This window comes from Athene cunicularia (genome assembly GCF_003259725.1).
Source record: "Athene cunicularia isolate RWA chromosome 8 unlocalized genomic scaffold, athCun1 chr8_part1, whole genome shotgun sequence".
Classification (NCBI taxonomy): Eukaryota; Metazoa; Chordata; class Aves; order Strigiformes; family Strigidae; genus Athene; species Athene cunicularia.
In genome coordinates this window covers 8896667-8923096 of record NW_020799109.1, presented here as the reverse complement: position 1 = coordinate 8923096, position 26430 = coordinate 8896667, and the positions used below count along the sequence as shown (strand labels likewise).

Below are 26430 nucleotides of genomic sequence, written 5' to 3'. Positions count from 1 at the left end.
ACTTTCCCTTACAGGATGCTGTGGAGAAAGTGATGTGAATGAGGGGTGGGGGATCAAACAATGTGACGCTTACCCATTTGTCATCCCAGTGGCTGTCACCAATGGGTAGATGGACAGGAGAGGGGACCGCTAGTAAAAGGATGCAGGAGCATCTGGGAGGGATGTTCACACCACAGAGCTCTGTGGAGATCCTCACTGATGAGCCATGGAGCCAAACCTCCTGCTGGAAGAATGCTAGCCCCAGTCCTGCCTGGCTCCTGTTCCCCACTCACACCTTCTTCACCCTGTTAATTATTACAAGGGAAGCGATGAAGGCCAGCGTGCACCAAAGTCCAGCGTGAGAAAGAAAATCAGCAGTTTGCTTGCAGTCATGAGCCAGCCAACCCCAGCCACCACGGAGCTGCCCATGTTGCCGGGAGACACAACAGTGGCCCTTGAGGTGGCAGACATCGTCGTTGTCGTGTTTTACTTCGCCTTCGTCCTCGCCGTCGGGATATGGGTGAGTCTCTGAGGTGACTGAGGTGGGGGTTTAGGTCTGCCTGAGGCAGAGAGCCTTTGACCCTCTCTGGGCCTCTCCTGGGTACAAAGGTGTTTGCTTGCAAAGGGCATCCTCTGTGCACACCGTTATCCAGGGGCCTAGTGAACAAGTTGGGGGTCATGGTGACCTTCCTGTGAGCCCCTACCCCTACATGGGGACAGTGAAGGGGTCATTCCCTGGAGGTTGTTCTGGGGGGGAGGTCTAACTCGTGTTCTGCAAAGTAGTCTCATACCAGGGTGTGGGCTGGCAGGGGGCAAAAGAAAGGCCAGGGTTGAGGTGGAGAAGACTGAAATGAGACTTCAAAAAGCTTTGGTTGACTTCAAAAGGTTGTTGCTAATTATTTGTTCTTGTTGCTTTGCCAAGACCTCTTTCATAATGTTCTGGTTGTTCTAGTGTTTTTTAACTACCAGTTGGTACATTCAAGGAGAAGTCATTAAATAGGTACAAGCAGCTTCTTTCCAGAGCTGGACTATCAGAAACCTGCACAAAGAGAGTCAGAAGCAATGGGTGAAGCCTGGCATACTTCACAGATACACCAAAAAAATTTTGGAGCTGATGCAGAGACCAGACATTCAGGATTCTCCTGGCTTGGTGGCAGTGCTGCTCACCAGTCTGGATGCTGCCATGTGCATAGGCGTTTTGCAGCAAACAATTTTATTACAGTGCTCGACTGCAAGCTCCTGGTTGCTGCAAACAGCAAGCACAGTCTCATGGTCAGACCCAGTCAGCAGCAAGCACCATTGCTCACCCTTCCCTGCCCGAGGGCAGAGGAGACTCGTAGGTTGAGATAAAAACTCTTAAGTAATGGAAATAAAATAAATAAAATTCTTATTATAATCATTATTTGATTAATATTGATTAATAATTATCATTAATAATCATAAATAATTCAAAATACAAACCAATGCACAGTGCAATTGCTAACCACACGCTGACAGATGCCCAGCAGGTTCCCAGCTAGTGATCCCAGAGAAGAGAAGGGCCTGAAACTGTAATCCTGGAAGCAAGAGTGCCAGCTGCCTGGCCAACCCTCATCTATGTACTGAGCAGTACATTATATGATATGGAATATTTTAGTGGCCAATTTGGATCCAGTGCTCTGGCTAAGCTCCCTCCCAGCTTCTTCTGTACCTGCCACACCAGCAGGACATAAGAAGTTGAAAAGTCCTTGGTCTATCAACAACTAAAAACATTCTTCTCATACCAAACCCATACTGAATCCAAACCACAGCACTATTCTAGCTACCAAGGAGAAAAATTAACTCAATCCCAGCCGAAACCAGGACACACAGTCAGCCTTAGTCACATCGGAGGGGCTTGCTGGCCTGTGGGCATCCTATTGCTCTTGAACTGCAGTTCTCATGCAGTTCCTAGATGGGACTGTGCGACGTGACCGTACAAGTGTGGGGCTGCTGGAAACCTTGAATCCGCAGCAGCGGGAAGAAGCAAGGCAGCAGGAGCTGCAGCAGGACGTTGGTAGCCATCCTGGAGTGCACTTGCAGTCTTTGGTGGCATCCCATGGGGTACAAGGTTGTCCTCTGGTTCTCACCCCTGTGCCATGTTCTCCCTTACTTGGTTCTGAAGGCATTTTCTAGGGGTGCTGGACAGTGAGGAGGGAATTGTTTCCTTTTTAATGCATACCATAATCAGAAAGTGGGCAGCCTTTCTTGGAGCTGCAAACATGTATTTCACAGGGCTGAGAGGAGAGAACCCCCAGATTTTCTCAAAACTAGATGCCTTTCAGAGGGGCCCTGCTTCAGCCTGCATCAGAGCCACACACTACCTGTCTGTGCTGCTCAGCTGGTTGACTGCAGTGACACCCAAGGGGGTAGGACTAGAGTCGTGCAAGAAGTTTCTGATGGGATGTTTCAAGGCTACTGGGATGGGCACTGGGTACGACTTGAGTGTGGGTGAATGGAGGAAAACACTTTTCTTTTTCCTGTGCTTCCAGTCATCAATACGAGCAAGCCGGGGGACCATTGGAGGCTATTTCCTAGCTGGACGATCCATGACTTGGTGGCCTGTGAGTGAAATGCGTCCCTCTTTTTCATGGTTTGAAAGCAATTCCTGATGTAAGGAGGGCAGGTCTAGTGAGGGGACCCAGTCCATACATGTTTTGACTGTAGTTTTGAGATGAAGAGAATCCACCAGTAATCATCCCATGCAGCTTTGTTAATGGGCTACAGTGTGGAGCTGCTGGGCCAGCAGCTGTTCGGCATTTTCAGGTTTTTTCAACTCTCAATTTCTCTGCTAAAGTCAGCAATAAAAGTGTTCACATTGATGGAAGTGAGGGAGCACTGACTGCCTAACTGGGTTTGAAACTCTTTGGCCCTAACTCACTGAAGATACCATTGTCCCCAAGCCAAGAGAGCATTAAGTAATCTAGGAAAGTGTTATCCAGTAAAAAAGCATTCAGAGACTCAAGAAAAAATAATCCCAAAGCCCAGGACTTTTTGAGCCCTTGCTGTTTAGAGTAAAGTTGAGATTATTGACTAACAATGTAAAGGATATAAACTTCAAACCACTGAAGTATAAATCTTCACTATGAGGAAAAAAAAAATCTATTGAAGGTGCCTTTTCTTGGGAGTGAAAGGTACATATAAAGATAATTTAAAGTTTGAAAGGAATAAAACCACCACAGGAATAAAGATCCTTCTCAGCCAATGCCAGACTCTAGCCCCATATATCTCTCCAGTGAGTCATGGGTAACGGAATGCACTTCTCAACCAAAACATTGTATTTTTTTTTTCCTTTGGATGTACATTGCCCATAAATTCACTAGGCTAAATTTTCAACCTCTTCCATCAGAGACACATATACCTCTCTTAAATCTGTTATTTCTTAAATGTTCTTTATACTTCTGTCTTGGCCAAGTGACGTTTAATTGAAAACCTTAGCTTGATGGTTTTCTCAAATTAGGAGGGGAAAAATTAAAAGATAGTAAAATGGAATGTTTATCCCCCCCAACATAATTATTATTTTCTTTTTTAAAGAAACAAACAAACCCCAAAAGTTCTCACTGCTTTTGGCTCCAATCACAGGTGACAACAGAGTCTGTTGGGTACAGATTGGCTCTTGGCTCTTGGCTCTCCTGACTTACAATTCTAGGTTCAAAGCAACCTCTAATGCTATTCACTTTACAGCTCTGTTTGTCAGAGAGCTGATTCCACCTCTGCAGCACTCCTGCAGGCTCAGCTCCTCGTGGCCTTCACCTTGAGTACACGACTGGTTTACGTGTATTTTATTTTTTTTTTACAGGGGTGACAGATTTCTGCTGTGTGTTAGATAGTCGCAACTAAACCCTGATATTACATTGCTGCTCCTGTGCAATGTATCTCCTGTATTTCTGTGTCTGATATAGATACAGAGAACAGTTTACATTTCTTGATGGCACCAGTCCCCACCTCAGTTGCAAATTCGTGTAGCAGCAGCCAGCTCTCTAATCAAGAGGTTTTTTAGACAAGAAGGCAGAGCTGCTGTCAGGAATCCGTGTGGGTGTTGATGCCATATTAATGTTTTACCTTGCTCAAAGGTGAGAAGCAGATCAAATGTCATCATTCCTTGTTTCGCATGTAGCAGTAGTAAGGAGAGTAAAGCTCCTCATAGGCTAAAAGCAGATTTTCTCTAGAGACAAAAGGTCTAGACTTGTCCTTTGGGTAACTTCGTGTTTGACCCTGAGAGGGATTTGACGTCGTCATACAGAAAGGAGGTGAGGCTTTGTGCCAAATAAAAGTAGTAATTAAGTCTGATAGCCTTTGCCCCGTTTAAAGTTCCTTGGAACTTGCATTCATCCAATTAGGGTGTCAATGAACCATGGTAAGGATAGGCCACAGTCTACAGTTAAAGTTAACGTGAGGCATTAGCATTTTCCAGCCTACAGCAGAGCTGACTATCTTTGAACCTATGTGTAGACATTGCACACAAAAGGTCTGCATGTTTCTAACATGTCCCTGCTATGGTTCAGGAATCGCCTCCCTCAGGAGGAGCTCCAAGAGAGCACTCCTGTCACCATGGCTGTGTAGCCTCCACATGCATGTTCAGAGCAAGACTTAAAAGAGGCTGGGCTGTCAGCAAGACACGGAGAGGCAGAGCAAGGGTCAGCAAGGCTGGAGAGGGCACATTGCTGGCTGAGGAACAAGGCAATGGAGAAATCTGTCATGTTTCATAGACACTGAGGCATCTGTGGCTGCTACCAGAATTCCCTCACTCTGCTGTACTCCCCATAACAGGCGTGTAGGAGAACCACTGACAAAGTGAACCCTGATTCTGAGATTAAGCTGCACTGGAGCAGGGTTAGTGGAAAGGAGCAGACACACACACTTTAAGATATAAAACCGTAGTTTTCTTTAAAAGGAGAAGAAAAACCCAACTCTTCATTAACATCTAGCTAGCTACCTACAAGCAGACAAGGCCCTGGGGAGGAGAGTGCCTGGGGAAAATGTTTGGGCTGATACAGAGTTTCCTCAAGGTGACTTTCTGGGTTTTGTGCCTGTGCCATGTGTTTCAGATTGGAGCATCCCTGATGTCAAGCAACGTGGGCAGTGGTTTATTCATCGGCCTGGCAGGCACTGGAGCAGCTGGGGGTCTTGCTGTGGGGGGCTTTGAGTGGAATGTAAGCATCAGTTATGTTGTCAACTAAGATGTCACTGTTTACAAACGGACTGGGGACGTGTAGCCAAAATCAGATGCTAACAGTATTGGCAACTATAAGTTCTCAAGCCTCAGGAGAGAAGCCTCCAGGCATTCAGACAGCTGTGAAAACATGAGATCTTTGTTTTAGTTTAAGTGGAATCCACTAAAATTATTAGCTGTTTGACCTTCACAGGAAGCACAGGGCCATATTTTTAAGTGTTAGTCTGCACTTATGAAGATAATGAATGCTGAAAATGTACTTGGATAATCACAGGATTCTGGGTACAGGGAGTTTGAAAAAAAAAAAAGCAACATGTGCTTCTAAATTCAACGTAAAGCAATGAGAATTGGCAACACTGCATTCACCTGTCAACTGCCAAAATATGACATCTCTGGGGTGAACATCTGGGTGTGAAGGCAGGTCTCATTCTGCCCTACTGAAGTGGTCTGGAAAATTGCCACTGACACCACACAGAGCATGAAAACCAGGCCTTTTTTTGTGTGATGCTAATGAAATTTCTCAGCTGCAGTGATGAGGATTGAGCTTAGTGCCAGCCTCACAATAAATATCACTCACCTAACTCTAAATCTCTTGTCTATACCAGCAGAGACTGCTAATAGTGCCAGATACTTGCCAAGAACAGACAAGGCCAACCAAAGTCTCTTTCCTGGGATATCTATTCATGGCACTGTTTTTTTTGGTTTTTGTTTGTTTGTTTGTTTGTGGTTTTTTTTCTAAACCATTAAGATCACCTTTAATTTCTTCATGAAGAAACCAGAGCCTGTGTTCAGCCTGGTGCACGTAAGACATACCAATATCGCTGTACTTAAAGTAAATTTATTCAAGTCATTTTAGAAGCCCCTGAACAGAAGATTGTATGTCAGGGCACATCTAACTTCATGAGTTTAGACTCATTTCTTTCAGATGGGAAAAGGACCTTAGATATGCCATTATTCTCTCCCTTTGTCATGTGACATCACTCAGCTGCAGGGATTATATGAGCATCTTTTAGCCAAGTCAGTCTCAGGCACTTCAGGAACCATGGCTGTTCACCTTCATCACTCACAGTCTCTGCTCACAGGGATCAGTTTCATTTCTGATAACTTAACTGATCAAAGTAAAATCTGATCTAATGTAAGGTACCTAGATGAAAGGTAATGGCATGAGACAGCCAGGAGGTGAGGTTTGATAGTCAAATGACTTATTTATATTCAAGATTTCCTGTTTGGCCTTTTGCTGTGTTTCAGAGAAAAAATACATGATGGGAGATGCCTTTACACCTTCCAAAAGACCCTTCACCTGTGGCAAAGCAACTGAACTGCCCCTTTATCTGACAGCAGCAGAAGCACATCTGTGTCAGCTTGCAAGGAGAACATCCCAGCAGTCTTGCTGTTGCTTATTTTTATGCTCCACAGGGACAGTCTGCTGCCTCAGCCTCATCACTTGCTAATCAAGCAACAAACAGATGCTCCCATCCTTCTCTGAATCACTTAACTCTTCACTACCGCAGCATCAGTGGTTTCAAAGGCCACCTAATACAACACCATCTTTCAGAAATCTAGAGCAACAGAATACACCATCTTGCCCAAAAGACCAAGAGATGGAACAGGATGTGCCACCCATGACAGAGAGACACAGGGCTTAGGAGGATAACTTCAAAAGCTTCTAATTGAATTATAATAATTCCTCCATTTGCCATCTCATCTTCTGAGAAGGGAGAAAAAGTCAGACTGTTTACCAAATATAGTGCATGTCACTGTACCTTTCTGCTTTCTTAGGATGTTTGCTGAAAGAACAGAGGAGAAGGATGTTCCCCTGTGTTGAATCATGTGCCTTTATTTTCTCTGTCTCCTTAACAGGCTACCTGGGCACTTCTGGCTCTTGGCTGGATCTTTGTGCCCGTTTACATTGCAGCAGGAGTGGTCACCATGCCTGAATACCTGCAGAAGAGATTTGGAGGGCAGAGGATACAAATCTACATGTCTGTACTGTCCCTCATTCTCTATATATTCACCAAGATATCCGTATGTATCCAACTGAACATAACCCTTGTGTCTAGGGCAGGGGTAGATCATCCTGGTACAATGCAGGGCAGCTCTGGTAACTCAGACGTCCTTGAAAGGACCGGTTCAGCTACCATAAACAGTTGCAGTGTGTTAGTGTGCTGCTTTGCTCAAGTAAATACCTGCCTCTGTATTGATCATGGAGACCTATCCTGAGAGAGAGAGCCCTCATTAAACAGCAATGCACAGTGAGAACTTTACAGGGTTATGGCAGTTAATTACTAAACAGTGTAAGTACCATGAGTTGTCTGCCTGCTTTTCCTCTTCTGTCAGACCAAACCTTAGGCAATATAGCCAGGGGAGCTGCAGCATTACTCCACCTGAGGATCTGGCTGGCTGCATCTTGTAGATGTGAAATTCCCTTAAATGATCATAAATCTGTTGTTTAGTAGCTGAGTTTTCAGCATTAGGTATGTCTCTTTCTGTCACTTGTGTTGTATAAAAAGGGTGTGGTGAAAGGGAGGTAGGTTCTGGCTTAAGAATTTTTTCTTAAAAAAACTCAGAATTTTTCCTGGATTGCTTGTAGCATTGTACCGTGCTGGTAGCCAAATACAGTGTATGCTACTGGGTATTTATCTTCATTTAAATGCCATTAATAGAGGCAGAACTTATGCTTAGAGATTTGTTAAGAACTACCTGTGCCCTTGGAGGGTGAGGACTGTATTTCAGAGCCCATTACATGAAGGACTGAAAATACAGTCCTTTGAGTTCTGCTGCTTGTCCCGTGGCCAGTACAAGTCAGTTTTCAATAGATCCTACTGAAGTATTTAGATGTCGAACTGCCTTTAAAGACATTGACTGGAGGTGAGGCACTCATGTGCCTTTGGCAGGTGGCTTCAGGGTCCTTCTCCCAGGTTTCTTATGTCTCAGGTCCTGGGAGGTGCATTATGAGGAATCCCAGGCTGGGGTTATGGGACAAATTTCCTCCTCTAATGGCCAGCTCTTGGTCATGTCACCCACTGCTGTCATCAATGCCTCCAGGTTCTTTGCTCTGTGGGACTGAAGCATTGCCCAGGATGACGTCTTGCAAAGAGGCACTTGAAGCCTCTTTACCCATGAGGGGTAAATAGAAGATCTTTCCTGCAACAGCACCACAGTGTGCACACTCAGTGTACGTGGTGAAGAGAGACCAATCTTTAAAATGACCTTCAGCAGAGCGGTATTTGCCAATGCCTTTCAGAGCAGGACCCTGGCCTCAGTCACTGCTGTTTCATCTCAGTGGTTTCTCCTCTGTGCAGCTAATTCACGCGTGGCTGATGGATGTGGCTGGTGGAGTTTATGGGCATGACAGGTGCTTTCTATTAAGCAGGACTATTGTTTGCAGAGAGCTCATTTAGCGGCTGGCTGGACAGCAGGCAGTTGGTCACAAGAAGGATATTTCTCCCAGAGCTTTTGCCCAAACATAGGTTAGCAACTAGGGCATTGCAGAGTCTTCCCTGCTTGCAAAAAAACCCAGAGATCTCAATATCAGTGTTGTCAAAAAACTGATCCTGCATGGCTACAGAGGTGTTTTTATTTCCTGCTGGGAAGTAAAAAACCTGTGAAGACACACTGTCTCAGGGTTGCAGAGGTCAGGCGTTGCACTGGGTGCTTGCTTTTAAAGTACTTATTTCTGGCACAGCAAATAGAAATCTTGCCCCACCCCTTCTGTCTCCCTTGGCAAATGTCTTTACCTGTATCCCAACCCATACCAGATTTGCAGGTGTCCTTCAGATTGGTTTGCCAACATACACATCTCCCCTATCACCTTCTGTATCTGAATGATGTTATCTGTATAATTCCAGGTTTCCCCCAGTTTCTGGTTTCACTCTCTCTGCCAATAGGTCCAAGCAAAACAAAGTTGATGGAGGTTTCTGTGTTTCTAGTGAGGTCCTCAGCAGGTATAACCTGTTTTTCTGGGGTCATTCTACTAAGATGAACTACGTGTCTAGAAAAGCAAGCTCTTGACCTTTTTCAGATAAGTAAATCATGGCGCAAGACATCAGTGATTCTTTAGGGGTCTTGCAAGCTGGAGTGTCTCCTGGATGCAAGACCACCAAGGTATAGTCATGGGTAGAAACTGGTCTCATCTACTTGTCCCCCCTTTCCCTCTTGTGTCTGCCTGTGAATACATGTGCTCCTGCTCCCCACGGATGTCTTCACAGTCAGTAAAAGGAGTGGCAGTTTCCATCAATACCTGTCTGTGCCGGTGAGGATTACATGCCATGAAGGCTGCCTGTAAGATTGATTGCTTTGTGGTCCTTTGGCATGGGACCTTGATTTTCAGCCTCCTACTGCCCCATCTCTCAGATGCTGAGAGCTCTGAAATGGAGGAAAGGTTTTCCTTACACCAAGAACAAGAAGGTTCACAGCCAACAGCCCCATGCTCTCTCCTCCTCCTCCACTTCACCTTCGTGGTGTCCTCCCTCGTCAATGCTTTCAGCCGCAGAGGGCTGCAGGATGCTTTATTAGATTTCACTTGCACGAAGCACTACTAATGCCAGACTGCCCTTGGGTTTTTTTTGTTCCAGACAGACATTTTTTCCGGAGCATTGTTCATCCAAATCTCTTTGGGCTGGAACCTCTACTTGTCCACTGTGGTCTTGCTAGCAGTGACTGCTGTCTACACCATAGCTGGTAAATAGCTGATTTTAAAAGAAACATTATAAACTGTAGCCCAAGATAAATATTTCCCCTTTCCTACATAGAGGATGGTATTCAGGTCCTGGTCTGAGGGAGAGATTCCCCCAGTTGCTGGTAGTACCTGCCCTGTTACTCTCAGCTGTTGGAGACCTCTGGTTATTCCCCTCTCCCCTCATGGCCCAAGGGAAACTGGTATGGGGGGAACATCACCATTTTCTAGAGAATTTTCTAACACTACAAAAGGGTCCCAGCTCCCTGTGTGCAGATAGCTACCACTGCCCGTATTTGCTGTTTTTTTTTCTCTTTTTTCAACATTAGCATCTTTAGATACTAAGATGTTGAACTGCCTCCAAGTCCTGTCATGACCAAGGACCAGACCTTCAGGCCATTCCTCACAGAAGGGCTTGTGAGAGCTATAGGTTCCTGGGGACCAGCTCAGTGCCAGCTTCTCCCAATGGGTCTGTCCTGAAATCACAGGGCTGGGGCCAAGAAAAACCTCTTTCCAGGAGAGGTACCCATTTCATTGTATATGGTGATGTGCTGCCCGTTGTCTCTGGTTCTCTGACAGGTGGTTTGACGGCTGTGATATACACAGATGCGCTGCAGACCCTCATCATGGTGCTGGGAGCTTTGGTCCTCATGTTCATAGGTAAGGGGAACCTGCAGTGGCATCACACATTAGTTTAATGGTCCCAAGGTCGTTAGACCTTAGCAGGGTACCTCTCCCTTTCATGTATGGTGCAGGAACAAGTTTTAACCACTCACAGAAGTCGTGCCAGCACAACTCTTATTTGCCAAGTTGTCAGACTTGCTTCATCCTTTGCACTAACTGTATGGAGGTGATGTTCGGGATAAATTCACCTTGCAGGTTTGGGCTTACCTGGAGTTGCTAAAGAGCTTGCAAAACTGCATTCCCAGAGCCAGATTCAGCTCTCACAATGCTCATGTAAATTCAGAGTAATTCTGTTGACATTCCCTGTTGACTTTGGGAGTTACAGTGGATTCATCTTGGGTGTAACTGAGCATTACAAAAAGATAAAAAAGCAACAAGGAACTGGCCATCATTAGTCTTTGCTTTAAGCCTTCTTGGCAAACAGAAATATAGATGTATCTTGTTTCATGTCATACCATCCTGCTCCAGCCCTTGGAGGGTGTGTGAGCAAAGACTAGATGCTGAGGACATTGTGGGCATTAGGATCATGGAGAGTTTCCTGCCTTGTCCCTCTTCTATGGTACACTGTTAAAACTGTAGGGACTCTGGGCAAGATCCAACTGTCTCCTGTAAAAACCTTGACTGCTCAAAGCAAGGATGGAGTGAAAAGAAAGGAGATGAGAGGACAGTAAGAGAAAAGTAATCATGAGACTCAGATAAGGAAGTAACTTTGCAGAGAGCACCAGACCTTAAATCACTGGCATTTTCTTTTTAGGATTTGAAAAAGTTGGCTGGTATGAAGGACTTCAGGAGAAATACAGCACAGCAATGCCAAAGATCATAGTCCCAAACACAACCTGTCACCTCCCACGTGCAGATGCCTTTCATTTGTTCAGGGATCCAGTCACAGGAGACATTCCTTGGCCTGGCCTTATATTTGGCCTCTCTGTGCTGGCTCTTTGGTGCTGGTGCACTGACCAGGTAAAAAAAAAGTCTTTCTCTCTCCAGGCAAACCACCACACTGTTATTTCCAGTCCACTCCTCTGTGGATTTGTGAGCTGAAACATGACTATGTCTCACTGTTCAGGAGTTTCTACCTCTTTACTGGTCTAGACCAGAATAGCTCACTCATTCCACCTTCTCAGCAAGTTGCTAATTTTGTGCACTTAGTGCAGAGAGAGCAGGTTATTTTCTTTTGTCTTTATCCCACTGTGGACTGGTGAGTACCGGGTGTCTTCCTGCAGTTAACGTGAAAAGGATATGAAAATGTGGATGTGGAGCTGGCTTACAGTGACCTTGTGTAGACCTCCAGAAAAGCCATTCATATTCTCAGAGATCTCATGTTTCTTATTCCTTTCCAAGCTAGAAACAAGGAAGACTGTATGTGTTTCTCAAGACACAATGCTTTTGTGCTTTAAGATGGGATAATTATGAAAACCCATCGCTGAACTTTTAGAAAAACACCTACAGTCTGCTTCACTCCTTGTCTCTTGCTGCCGTACAGCTGCTGTCTCCAGCTCTCAAGGTGGCTTCATTTCAGACAAGGGCAAAATGATTCCTGTAAAGGAAATTTCCACGCTGCGCTCTCCTACAGCCTGCACACAGAGCTCTGAGCAGTGGCAGCAGGCTGCAGTCAACCAAGATGGGAAAGTTGCCATTGGCATGAAAAACACCCTGGTACCCTGCTGGATGAAGACCATCCATGAGAACAAGAGACAGAGGAGGGATCCTGCTCCCTCTGTAGTGCTTCTGTTTTACTTTCTGCTGCCTTTCTGCACTGATTGCAGGTGATAGTCCAGAGGTCTCTCTCTGCCAAGAACCTCTCCCACGCCAAAGGTGGATCGGTGCTGGGAGGATATCTGAAAATCTTCCCTATGTTTTTCATTGTCATGCCAGGAATGATCAGCAGAGCTCTTTACCCAGGTAAGCCTTGCTATGTTCCTTGCACAGGGCTTTATACCTGCCATGACCACTAATCTCACATAGGTCCACCAACACCTCAGAAACCACTGTCCTCCAGGCATACTCATATAGATTCCTGTTGTACAATGGTGTTCCCATGCCCTACCTCTACCTCCATTTCTCCAACATTGGCATAAGTCACTGGGAGTATTCATAAGGGGCATATTTTGCCATTGGGGGCATACAGCTCCATGCCGTGGACATGCATCTATCTATCTGGAGGAGGTCAGTGAGATGAAATACACGGAGCACTGAGGTTGTCCTTCAGGTCCTATGGATTACTTTCATTAGGTATTTGGTGAGATTTTTAGCAATCTACCACACAGATTCATTCAATTCCTGGTGGATTGTGCAAAACAGCCCACTTTTGTGAAAGAGCAAGAGTTCCTTTCTTCTTGTCTCCCAAGGAGCATTCATTGCTAGTTTCTCCAGAGTATGCTGCTTCCCAGGAAGAATACCCCGGTTAAGGGGACCACTCCTGGAGAAAAGTGTCTCTCTCACATTTCCTCAAATAGGAGTAAGTCAGCCTGCAACATCCTTGGTAACCCAGATGACAGATCCATGGAAACAGTCCAGTTCCCACAAATAAAAAATCATCAAGGATTGCAATTATACAATATCTAGGAGAGTTATATCTGTACTCTGAACAGAATTACAAATTGTATTCTCAAAGTTTCACCTTTATTTTATGATGTAAAAAGTTCTTCGGCTCCCCTCATTCTAGCTGTATTTCAGCTGCACCTCTGAATTTGTACAAAACTGCACAAGGCATCCAGATTTGTTCCCCTGACTTAAACAACCTGTGGCTCAACAGGATTTACACTGGCTTCTTGTTATTTTCCTGTCTTCTGCAGATGAAGTGGGCTGCGTGGACCCGAACATCTGTAAAAGGGTCTGTGGAGCTGCAGTGGGTTGTTCCAACATTGCCTACCCCAAACTCGTCATAGAACTCATGCCTGATGGTGAGAAATCTTTACATTTGTGGAGGTGGGCTTGAGCCATGCTCTGCATGGGGGGATCAGACTGCCCTTATCCATCCTGAGGAAATCTTACTGCAGTTACCAGACATCAGGATGAAAAAACAGTGCTGAGAGGCCAAAGGTCTATTCCTGATTTTCCTTACCTTTTTTTGCTCCCCCAGGGCTCCGGGGATTGATGATTGCCGTGATGATGGCAGCCTTGATGAGTTCCCTCACCTCCATTTTCAACAGCAGCAGCACTCTCTTCGTTATAGACATCTGGCAGCGGATCCGCAGAAAGGCTTCGGAGCAGGAGCTGATGATTGTGGGCAGGTCCTTACATTTCTTTATGTCTCATTGCTCTCATCATCTGTTTTGTGTGCAGCATTTACATTCTTCCGTCTAGACTCACTGAGAAAAATCTGGTGCCTAAAATACAGAGCAGGATTGCAGCCTGGGAAAGAACAGTACATTTTCCAGCTTCATCTCAGATAGACCTGGTCAGAGAGAAACACTGAGTGTACCACTGAGCTTGGTAGATCATTGCCTCTCTCTTCTCTAAACTTAACATAAATAGTGCCTTAAATGTAACTTTTAGAAAAGCCAAAGGTGCTCTAGAGTCACTGTCACCAGAGGTCTTTAAGAACATGTTATTTTTGCATCAGACAAGAGTGATACATTGCAATTACTCCTTTTTTTCATGGAAAAGTGCAGAGAGCCAGGCCTCCCAGCTCTCTATCTCTGTGATGTTGTAGTGCCCTTTGCAAGCAAGCTTTGGTATTGCATGATATCAGGGTCATATAAAGTTCTCCTCCCAAGAGCGGAATTTAAGCTGCTTTCTGTGTGTTTGTGGTGCTTTTCCTCTCCAGTCATGAGCGTTAACTTCTGAACTTTGCTGTGGGGTGGTTGAAGACCGCAGGCAATCTCATACTCTACCACTGTTGAGTAGTGAGAGGTGAAGTACCTCTTGTTCAGCAATCTGGAGAAGCCTCTGTAACATATAACTCAAAGATGAAGAAGGGTTATGGTATGCACCTGAGACCCCAGAAGCAATTTTAATAAGCAGCAAATGAGTTGCAATTTGGCAAAGGCACTAGTCTGAGCATGTTATCTGTTTGGAAAGGTGGCAGAAAGATTGCTTCCACAAACTACCAGCTCCCTCTGTCTTTTGCATCCAAGAGCTAGTCCTTCAGAGAACGTTACTCTCCAGGACACACCAGGTTGAAGGGCTTGCACTGATCCAGCTGACAGTGGGAGCCACCATGCCCTTGTGGATCTCTCATGCATGTTGACTGGCAAGTTTTAGCTCAGCTCACTCTGAAATCTGTGAAGTTATTTTTGGGAATTGGTTGAATTGACTTTCTAGAAGAGAGCAATTTACTCTTTTCCTGTGTAACAAGGAAAGGTTCTTCTTGAGAGTGATCTGTGGATTTTTTCTTAGGAAATTCTGAAAGCAATTGTAAGTGTGCTTTGCTGCAAAACTTCAGGTGGACTCCACCACCTGCAGAGCTAATGCAATTTTATCCTCATCTTCCAGAGTCTTTATCCTCATCCTTATAGTCATCAGTATTCTCTGGATACCAATCATTCAGTCAGCCAACAGCGGCAAGCTCTTTGACTACATTCAGTCCATAACCAGCTATCTAGCCCCACCGATCACAGCTCTCTTCATCTTGGCAATCTTCTGCAAGAGGATTAATGAGCCAGTAAGTGGAGTGTCAACAACAAATTGATATGCATATTTAATTTGATAAAATAAAATACACAACTCTTCTCTCAGTACCTAGCCTTTGAGACTCTTTAAAATCAAAGCCAGTCCAGCTAAAGGGTGACAATTAGACAGCCTTTCCCTGGCATGCATTAGTGGAACTTAGCCCAGTCTCCAGTCTATGTGTATTTACTTCCAAAGAGCCACTGCAAGTGGTACTTCTTGAGTCTCATCTGAAAGGACAAAAGGCAAATTTGTTCAATGCTTTAGGAATGATGCATCAAAGTCTAGTTGGAGGAATGTTGTTAGGAGGACACTCTTGCATTTTCTATGTTCTGTGTGTTTTGTGTTCGAGGGCAGAAAGAGAAAATGAGGATTTTTAACTGAAAATGTCCTCCTTTGATGCATGTCAGTGTGGATTTCCATCAGGCATGAAAGGTCTTAGTCTAAGGAAGGGAAAGGAAGGGAAGGGGAAAAAGGAAAAGGGTAAAAGAAGAGAACTCCAACCAAAGGTAATGTGCAGTGACCTTTTCTTTACGCTTGCCTTTTCTCAGGGTGCTTTCTGGGGCCTCATGGTTGGACTAGCTGTTGGTCTTGTTCGGATGATCATCGAGTTTATTTATAGCACACCGTCTTGTGGTGAGGAGGACAGAAGACCAGCTGTGCTAAAGGACTTGCACTACCTCTACTTTGCCCTCATCCTCTGTGTCCTCACTGCGATTGTCATCGTCTTTATTAGTCTCTGCACCCCACCGATCCCTGAAGAAAAGGTAAGTGACTTGCAGAGGCACCCTTTTCTCAGAGCCCCTGTTTGGTTTTCAAAAATCTCTGAAACCTGTCCTTTTCTTTTCCTCCCCTGGTTAAGAAATGGTGTGTAATGCATATGCTGCAAAGAAGCCCTTGCTTCTCAGCTTTCTATTCCCCAGGTTGCACAGTGTTAATGCTTCCTGAGGGCACTGAGTGCTTGAAATTGAGTGTGAGTTCCCATGCTGTGCCTAGAGCTGGGCAGACACCGCAGCCCATCACAACTAGAATGGAAAGAAAAGAAGAAGGGGAAGAAGATGAAATCGTATTACAGAGCACTGCTGAGGAGGAATTAAATATATCTAATTGTAGCATCTACTCTGTTTCAGCAGAGCCAGCATCAATCTTGCAGGCAAACAAGATTAATATCTTTTGCAACATGGGCATTTAGGAAAATAACATTTTGTCCCAATGTGATCTCAATTACATTTAATAACTTTGAGTCAGGCACAACTTTCTTTTACTTAACACATTAAAATCGTGCAGAGTTGGGAGGCTTTATATAATAAAACCTTAAAGCAGCTCTTCCCAGTCTGAAGTTTTAAAGCAGCTGTCAATATAACAAAACTGCTGTCTACCTCCAAACAAAGGTTACTGGGTAGATTTAAAAGACCTATTTATTTCCTGTCTAACTGCATGAGGAAATGAGGGTGATGCCATCATAGCATTTTCTATCTGTTGCTTCCTCATAACTTGTAAAGCATTAACCAGTTCCATCAATGTTTGATTGAATGTTAGTAGTGTCAAAGATACCCAGTTCCTAAAGATTACATGAAAGCAGGTGCTCAGATAGAGGAGAGGAGGGGGGGGAGAGAGAGAGAGAGAGAGACTGTCTTTGTGTCTGCTTTGAGATAAAGTCTCTGCTTTTATTAGCTATCAGAGGATCCACATGGGAGAGAAATACTGGCAAGGAGGCACCATTAGTTCTGCTGCTTACGTTGTTCACTGCTGCTCAGGGGTGGCCAGATGGTTGCCAGCAATTAATTACTGTGGTTTAATGAGTTCCCACTCATCATCTGACCTGTGATAGCTAAACATGTGCAGTGCTCCCTGCCCACAGCAATAGCAAGATAAGATGCATTAACATAGCACTGGCAAATAGTGAACATCATACCAACAGTTCAGGAAATTAAGAAACTGGCCACAGCACCTACAGGCTTTTTAGTGTGACCTCAGAGATATAAAAACATTTAAAGCATATTTTAAGAGGAGAGTTCAGGATAAAGACCTACTACAGTAGCATCAGGATCAGAGAATTTATTATCATAAGTGATTCCTTAGAGGAGATTTTCAGTAGAAATAGGTGAGTTTATAGGTGCTGGACTTAAAGGACCTTATTTGACATATTCTTCAAAGAGCAAATGCTCAGAAAATGTGGATTCAGACTGGAAGTAGTCCAGGGGCAAATGCCGATTGGATGGTCAGGGAGGATTTTGTCTGAAACAGCTGTGTGCAGTTATCCCAGAGGAATAAAGGATGAGAGGTAGTGGCTGGACCCCAGGTATATCAGGAGAGACAGGGAGGTAGGAGGTCTTGCTAAAGAGAAGTGCTGGACAAGAACAAACATAGGCTGGGCTTTTTTTTCTGGGAAGTTTTCTAAAGAGGGATGGTCAGGATAACCTTTTGGTAGGCTATGGACCCCACACAGTGCTGAGCTCAGAGCTTGATCTCTATATAAGAGATTACGTCGAAGAAAATTAATGAGAATTAATGATATTTCCTGTGACAGTGAGAGGCTGGAAACAGAGACTCAGATCAATCATCTGATGATAGTGATGACCATTCATGTCCCATGTGCCCCCCACCATCAGTATCTTCCCGCCACAAGGAAAATAAGATGGGCTGCTAGGCAATTTCAACCACTAAGTGGTAGCTAATTCCCTCTTCCCATATCTCAGTAGAAATGGGAGAGTCTGCCCCTATTCGGTTTTAGTCTAATTTCCATTCAATTTCTACTATTTATCCCCATTTTCAACAGGAAAGGTCTGACCTTGTTCCTCAGAGAACAACTAAAGTGAAGGCATGGGGTTTAAGCTGAGTTAGGTGCCAACATTGATGGGTTGCTGCCTGTCTGTCATGAATCTGAGTGGGCAGCTTAAACCCAACATTTTTAATTTTCCCTCAGTCAGGCTTCTCCCAGCTTTTGCCCTAGACATGAGCGCAGGTGTAGGTTTGGACCATCACTCCTGGCAGCATGGTTCCTCACAGTGTCCTGCAGGCAAGGCCTGTCTCCTCACCTTAAGTTTGTCTGTGGCTGTGCTGAAGTGGCTCAAGGACAGAAGGGTTTTGGGAAGGAAGGGCAGGGGGTAAAAATCAGGATGGACATGTCGGGTTCTAACCCTCTGGATAGAAACTAGCACCTGAACTTTGTGTTTGGCCATTAGCGACCTCGGGTTGCTGGGTTTTGTCATGCAAGTGGGCAACCCTGTGGGGAGGAGCCTGTATGTCCCCATGATAGTGGCTGAGAGGGGGAGACTGGCAGTGGGTGTCCTAGCTGAGGATATCAGAAGCTCTGGTGCTTCCCAGTCCCATGTGTTGGTCAATTCGCTTCATGGGCCTCAGATATTTCCCCCATAAAAATTGCATGGGGCTAGTTCTGCCAGCCCTTATCTGTGCGGCGCTTTGAGATGTAATGATGAAGGACACTGTATAAGAGCTAGGAATTATGCCATTTATTTTGTCAAGCAAAAGGAAAAGAAAAACAAGCCGCCAAAGAAAAAAGCCAAGGAATTATAGTGATAGATCATACTTCAGCAGATGTAAATCAGCATAGCTCCATTGCCTTCAAAGACCAGGAACAGCTGTTGAGCGCAGTTATGCAGCTTTACACCAGCTGAGGATCTACACTGGACAACTTTAAATATTGAATCTCAATGCTTTTGAGATAGTAAATAGGCAAAAGGAGAAAAGAGATTTGTATCTGATGTTGGAGTGGTACAGCTAATGTGCCCGACTTTAAATGAATTACAATCCAAGAACTGCAAGCTGTAGCATTTTCTCCTGCTGTTTTGGACACTCTCCCATCCCTGTGGTGATTGATGCTGTGCTGGAAAACAAGTATGCAAGGAATTTGTTTGGTATGCTCCAGAGTTCATATGTCTTCATTGTAGATAGTCCATATTGTGTCATGCCGTCCTTGAAAACCTTGCAAAAGAGCTTACAATTAAATTTGAGACTGTGAAGCTGAAACACAACTGTCAGGTGCCAGATGGCATTTTGGAACAGAAGGATTTATTCTACTTTACAAACAACAAAAGAAAAACTTTGCTGAGTTCTTGCAAACTCCCTTGTCCAAGGAGAATGTGAGGGTGAAAAGGGAGAGGAACAGCCCACAAAGCATGAGCGCTACACGAGCAGGGCACCTCCCCAGGGGTCAGGGCTCACCAGACAGACAGGCTGATAGATTGGCAATTCCATTTGATGTACTCTGGGGTTGGGGATGTTTTCCCTGTGTCTTTAGGTCTGCCCTTTTTGTGCATAACCTGGGAGGAGCAGCAAGCCCTCTTTGGATGGCCTGAGCCCACACCGTGCACTTTGAGGTGCTGCAACTGAAGCTCCCACAGCATCCTTTAGTGCCACTGAGAGCAAAGCATGTTCAGCTCCTGCGGGAGCCAGGCACTCATAGAGGAGCAAGGGCTCCCTGAGCAGTGCCCAGGCATGGCTCTGCAATGGGGAGCAGACCCACAGGGCTCCCCAGGACCTGACAAGCAGCTACCTTGGCTCCCCTGCCCTTGGGCATGGTAGCTTCAGGCATCATTTCCAAGGTCCAGGTCAATTCTGCTAATGCAGCTCCCCCATCAGCAGTTCTTAATTATGTATTTGCTTGCTTTCTCCAGGCATGCAGAACACGTGGCCATCATCTGCCTCCCCCTTCCCCATCCCTTCATAAATTTGTGCCAGCAGAGCATAGCCAGTACCACGGTGGCCTCCATGGCCACACAATGCTGCCAGGCATGTGCCCTTCTGGTGATGGCAAAGAGGAGAAAGGGGGACTTGAAGGAATTCAGCCAGCCAAAATGCACTGCAGGGGAGCTTGAAGCTGGAGCATTGGTGTGATGCTTCACCAAGGAGCCCTCTAGGGTGGTGGTTTGCTTTATTTGGCTGTGGTCACCACCAGCTCCTGGGTGGGTCAGTGGGATGGTATGCGATGAGATTACCTGTGTGTCTATGCTGCTTTAAACTAGGAATCACTCCCATCTGGCAGAGTCTGAGCCCAGGGAAACTCTAGCCCTTGCAAATTTTGCTGCAATGTGAAGACAGTCATTCAGATGTGAAGACAGTCATTCAGTGACACATAGGAAGAGGAGGGAAAAGAAGAAAGTTTCTAAAGTTTCTGAAATTCTTTAGTACCCTGAAATTTTGCTATGTTCCAGTGACATTTCCTAAGTGATTAAAAAAAAAAAAAATCCTTGAGAAAGATGAGGATCATCAAATCAAAGCAATTTAGCACATCGTGACAAGAAGGATTAGCCCTGCCCAGTGCTCATCTTGGTTGAAAATGATTTAAATAAAGCTATAAATCTTCTGGAAATTATGCAACATTTTGTGTCAGCTGGAAACTCCTGCCTAGATTTGTGTGTGTAAAATTCAAAAATTAAACTCACGTTACTTTGTAAGTGACCCATTTGAGACATTCATTTCCATACGGGCAGAGCAGGGAGACAGCTGCTCATCAGCTGCGTGACTTTGCCTGACCTGTTGTCAGCACGGCAGCCGCGCTGCCCCGGTCCCATCCTGGGGCTCCTCTGCAGGGCAGCCAGCAGGCTGGAGCGGGAGGACAGCCACAGACCTGGGCAGCTGCGTTTCTGTGGGACTGATGAGTGTGGTCCTTGCTGCCTGGCTTGGCCAGAGCACGCAGAGGTTAGGAAGTGCCGATGCCACCGAGCTCCTTGGTGTGCCATGGTCAGCCAAAGAAGCAGCAGGCCTGGCTTAGATTCAAAGACCTTAGCCCCTGGGATGGTTCAGCCCACCCCACAGCTGCAAAAGGACCACCGTGAGGCTTGCAAGACCAATGCCTCCTGTGTGCTCCCTGTGTCCCAGGGAGGAGACGACTTTCAGATTTGCCCTAGGATGAGTTTCAGATCTTCTGCTTTTGTAAAGCCCATCAGATTGCAGCCACAGCAGCCTGTCCAAAATTGATCATCTTCCATGGCTTTGGGTGGTTCTTTCACTGAAACATCGCAGAGAGAGGTAATGTCTTGTATTGGCCCAACAGAGAAAACTGGAATTATAAAACAAAGGAAAAATAGCCAAACCAACCATCAAACAAAAAAGAGAACAGGCATTTGGATGGGCAAGTCTTACAGTGTGTGCCCAGAGTTCATTTTTTTCTACTTGTAACTACACCTGTTGGTCTAATGTAAGGTATACTCCTCCCTGCAAACTGTGACTTGGTATTCACTGTCATGGCTGTCTGCCCACATAGTTGTACTTCTTGAACACGTACTTGCAGTAACAGAGCAGAGACACAATACGGCTACTTTTCCCATTAAGAGCTCTGAGATAAGCTCATCTGGAAGTACAGGTTGCCAGTTTGATGTGAGTTTGTCTCCACTGTGGCATTTAATATTCACATCGGGCTTTCTTTTTCTATAAAACAACAACTGAGACAAGACAGAAGATCCTCCAGTCCCTCCCCATGACTCAGAGAAGGAGCAGCTCAAATACCAGTGTTCCCTTATGGCCATATAACTGCATGGTGCCCCTATGGCCATATATCTGCATTCCAACACCTGACCGATCTTTCTCTGATGAGCATACAATTGCTGTCTGTGATTGACTGTAACCAGAGAGGGTTATCTTGGCTTCTTTTATTTATTTATTTTTTTTAATTTACTTTATTACCCTTCCCCGTTGGAGGGCTGCCATTCTGGACACAGATCATCATTATTACATGTCAATCAAGTGAGCTTGGCAAATAAGAAGTTGCTTATTCAATGTCTACTAAAAGGTTACAGCTGGTAAAGACAGGGATGGAACAAGTTAATTAAAAAAAATTGAAAGAAACTAGATTACTTCACACTTTTTCTCAGCTTTTCATCTCCAACTGGATGGTACCAACCTTCTTTTCCAGGGTGTGGGCACCTGTGCAGAGGGAAGGTGAGAGAAGGTGGGGGAACAACCATTGCCCCAGAACAGGTCTCTTGGCACTGTCTTGGATCTGTGCCCCCCAGAGAAGGAGAAGACTGGCATGCCAGTTTGGGACTGACAGGCAATAACCTGTTTGTTCTCTGTTCTACTTTGCAGCTCGCTTGCCTGACATGGTGGACAAGACACAGAAAAGCGCCTGCCATTGACCTGAAAAATTACAAGAGTGAAGCAGCACAGATCAATCCAGCCAACGGAGAGAGTGACTTGGTCGAAAGTGCAGATTCAGGCGATAAGGAGGAGGCAGGTAGGGTGGCTGTTTGTGAACAAGCACGCTCATGTGCATGTGAGTGCACAGCCCAGATCTCATTCAAGTCCCTCTAAAGCTCATGAGAGGCCATTTGTTGCAATCAGTGGAGTTGGGGCTTGTATTTAGGGGTATATATCAGTTGTAAGGATGTGACAAATGAAACTGTTGCAGTTCTTGGTCCTCCCAGCACATCTTCTAGCATTTACCTTCATGTCACAATCCTCTGAACGGCTCAGAAGAGCTGCCATTTCTGTAAAAAAAAAAGAAAACCCACCATTCAGTAAAAAGTTTTCCTCCTTCTCCTCAGAACAAGTTATTTACCCACACAAACTACCCCAGTCCAGTCCTGCCCAAGTCACAGTGGTGTTTTAGCACTTCAGATCTGGACACTTAATGGTGTGCTGGACTCCTTAGAGTCAGGAGAGAGAACAGTAGCAGGACATGATACATAGGCAAGTTGTTTTCAGAGTGGAGAGAGGTTTATTCTACAAATCCATTGAAAAAAATGCAGCTTTCTGGTTTTGAGCTTAACCTTCCAAGGTTATAGAGCAGAAGTCTCAGAAGAAGGGCATGTGCACAAGACTTCTTCACCTTCCATTTGCTGGTCAGTCCAAAGGACACTGGTACCAATTACAGCCAAGCTAAACGGAAGTGAACAATGACAGAAATCTCTTAATAGTTTTTTTTCCCCAGTAGAGTAAGTTTGGGTTTAAGTTGAATGCAGCCATTCAGCGTTATTTATTATTTCTTATCACTTCCTAGTTCACTTAAGTAGCTCAGATTTTTATAAACAAATGTCTTGGTATTTTGGTAATTACTAATGATGGGAAAGGAAATGCGAAACACAGCAGTTGACAGTTTAATGATGTTTTTTTTCCAGGTAACACCTTTTTCAAGGCCTTATGACATTCTGCATTTCAAAAAAGGTTATATTTGGAAAGAACAGCCAGTGAAATACACACAGCACAGGGCTGACAATTAAAACACATACTTCACCTGGCATGTCACGTGTAATAAATAAGCCAGGATATCTCTAAATGGACCATCATGCTGTCAGGAATTTATGAAAGTGGATGGAAGCTGGGTCGGGGAGGAGGGGGAAGAGGTCTGTTAATTAACTAATGAACGATTGGTGTTGCAATCAACCAACTGTAATCAGGCTGTGCTGTACACGGTTGAGGCAGAGCTTTCCCTTTCCCTTTCCCTTTCCCTTTCCCTTTCCCTTTCCCTTTCCCTTTCCCTTTCCCTTTCCCTTTCCCTTTCCCTTTCCCTTCCCTTTCCCTCCCCTTCCCAGCCTAGGTGCATCTCAAGCCCCACTCCAGACTGGTCAATGCACCTCCAGACTAGTGGAAGGAAGGAAAGAAGAGTCCCAGCTAGGTGATAACACCCATTTTTTGGTCTGTCTCTCGCAGCAGCCAAGCCTCCCTGCTGGAAAATGTTGTACTTGTGGTTCTGTGGTCTGTCCACTGTCCCCACACCCACCCTGTCCCCGGAGGAGAGAGCTGCCCTGGAGCAGAGACTCACCAGCATCGAGGAGAAGCCCCTGTGGAAGACTGTTTGCAACGTTAACGCGATTGTCCTGATGACCATTAATGTCTTTCTGTGGGCATATTTTGGCTGAGGTGGGGTCACGCAGCACGTGGCTTTGGTTTTTCTCAGGGGGCCTCATCTTCATGTCTAATCCAGAAGCATCGGGTGAGAGAGGCCCTGGTGATGGTCCCCGGAGGCGCTGGCACGCCTCAGCACTGCCCTTCCCTGGAGGCACTGCGGGCTGGGAATGGCTGCGGGGCTCGGTTTCTCCATAAGGGGTGACCAAGACTCAACACTGGTCATATCCAGGATGCAGGGGATGTGTGGGACAGCGTGTGGGTCAAATCAGGAGACCTGGGGTCAATTTTAAAGGTGCAGAGTTCAGCCCAGCAAAGAACAAAGGCTTAGGAAAGCCCAGCTGTGGCATGGCTGGGTCTTCTCCCCCTCCCTGCACCAGCTCAGGGCTGACTTTGCACTGTTTTGCTGAGGGGAGGGAATTCTGAAGGGCTTATGGTTTACACTGGTGTGGGGGAGGAGACCTAAGCACTACCTGCAGTTTTTTTATATGGCCAAAATTCAGATGGGGTTATTGTGGGACCACTGGACTAGTTCTGCAGTGACAACCTTGGCTACCACAGCCACCCCAGGACTAGTGTTGGACCCCTTCCACCCCCCACCCCAGCCACTGGCACTGGCAGCGAGCATCCCCACCCTGTCCACTCTGCTGCGTGACGGTGGGTCTTTCTTACAACAGCCTGGACCTGTTTACTCATTGGGCCAATCCTGCCCCTTAACAGCATTACCAGCAATAAAGGTGCCTTAGTAACAAAGCCAATTCTGACTTTGGGTTATTGTGGTTATATATCCTGCACTGACGCACAAAGGTCTCCCTGGGACCACGATGACCTGGCTGTGGTCGGGAAAAGAAATATCCCTCCCTGGGCCAGATCCAAGGCTGGACCTTGCTTTCTTGAGCAAGTATGGGCTTCTCTGACCCATCTTGGTAACATGTAATGTCGCATGGCCATAACCTTTTAAACCACCTCCAGAGGAAAAGACAGCAGTACTCACTGTAAATATCTTTGTCGGATGCTCAGATGGAGAAGGCTAAATATGCCCATGGGGATGTGACCCTCCACTCCAGAATCCAAGGACTACGTCCAAGCCACCAGGTGTGGGCTGTGCAGGGGGAGGAAACACAGTGAATCACACACCATAAAGATGAAGAAAATGAGTTGTGATCCAGCAAGGAGAGGAGAAACAAGGCTCTGTGCCCACCTGGCACAGGGAGCCCAGGTCATGGTTCCCCACTCATCCTCAGTTCGTATGGAAGAGACTGGACTGGCCGTGCAGGATGGGCTCTGTGTTGTGGTCATGCAGGTCAATACAAGCAATTGCTTTTTCTAAGAGGAAAAAGTAGATTTCCTTTGAATAAGGGAGATCTCAGCCGCATCACCTGCCTGTCCATCCCTGCAGGAAGAGGCGTACGACGCAGAGCTTGTCTTGTATTTCCACTATTCAATTTTGAGCAGGTGGTGCCCACATCAGAGGATGCCTCAAAATATTTAGAGGAAATCAAGTTACCAGCTGTGATTAATAGCTGGTAAATGTATAATAATAATGGACAGATTTCTAATGCATTTAGCAATACCAGGGCTCTCGCCTCCTCACCTAGAGCAGCGAGGTGCTGAGCGCTCCTGAGCCGCAGAGCCCCCCAGCAGCACTTCCCTCAATGCCATTACTGGCTTCTTTGGACCACACATCGGCGAAAGCCATGGGGAAAGCAATGTGGAGCAGGATGAGGAATACTGGGACAGGTTTTTTTAAATGTTTGAGATTATTCTTTTCCCCTAAGAAAACTGCAGTTTTGCAGAGAAGTGACATCTACTAAGCCTTTTTTTTCCTCCCTTTTTTTTAACAACACAAAGTAGTTTTGATCTTTGGATATACAATGCTGAACACTTCCCCTCCCGATCTCACCCCATGGACCCTAGAAGATGATGTGTTTTTTCTTTAAAATGATGATGTCTGTGTCAGTTAAACAAAGTAATGTGCTTTGGGAGATGTGACTGCATCCCTGTGCTTGGCCCACAGAAGGAACAGAGACATCCACACTGCCAGATACAGCCAGCTGTGCACCCCACAGGAGAAAGACATTTCAATGGCAAATTTATTTGACTAACTACTCTATTTCAAACCACTAAAGTGAAATAAAAGGAAAAAGAATCATTGGAGAGGAGAAGTTTGAAATGTTTTATTGAAATAAATCAAAGTCATCTCAAAACATCTTGACTTTTCCTTGTATTTTCTAAGGAAATGCCATATTTGGCATAAAAAAAAATAAAACCAAACCAAAAAGACTTTATATTTTTCCTCCTGACTGAAAATTGGGGATGGGGGGAGTTTTGTTTTCTCCCAGCCCCTCCTTCCCAGCCTTGATAATTTCCATTTTATGTTACATCTCCCCATGGGTTGCACTTGAACACGTGGTGTCCCTCCAGCCCCAGCTCCCACTCGCCTCCCTGCAGCAAGTGGGACCCTGCTCACCACAGCACATCCCTG

The 26430-nt window shown here is 45.5% G+C and overlaps 1 protein-coding gene across 1 annotated transcript; it reads left to right on the top strand.

The window, feature by feature from the left end:
• Window positions 1-355: 355 nt before the first annotated feature.
• Window positions 356-24702, top strand: SLC5A9 (solute carrier family 5 member 9). Its single transcript, XM_026854068.1, has 14 exons — window positions 356-499; window positions 2490-2561; window positions 5046-5150; window positions 7031-7195; window positions 9745-9850; window positions 10425-10505; window positions 11284-11489; window positions 12296-12431; window positions 13325-13432; window positions 13612-13762; window positions 14967-15135; window positions 15692-15907; window positions 22188-22335; window positions 23751-24702. Exons 1-14 carry the CDS (start codon window positions 371-373, stop codon window positions 23957-23959), a joined length of 2001 nt encoding a protein of 666 aa, XP_026709869.1. The 5' UTR covers window positions 356-370; the 3' UTR covers window positions 23960-24702.
• The last annotated feature ends 1728 nt before the right edge of the window (window positions 24703-26430 follow it).

Excerpts from the sequence above, each read along its gene's own strand:
- SLC5A9 (XM_026854068.1), top strand. The coding sequence starts at position 371 with ATGAGCCAGCCAACCCCAGCCACCACGGAGCTGCCCATGTTGCCGGGA. Across the intron at positions 5,151-7,030 it reads TGGGGGGCTTTGAGTGGAAT|GCTACCTGGGCACTTCTGGC; the intron begins GTAAGCATCAGT and ends TCTCCTTAACAG. Across the intron at positions 12,432-13,324 it reads CAGCAGAGCTCTTTACCCAG|ATGAAGTGGGCTGCGTGGAC; the intron begins GTAAGCCTTGCT and ends TGTCTTCTGCAG.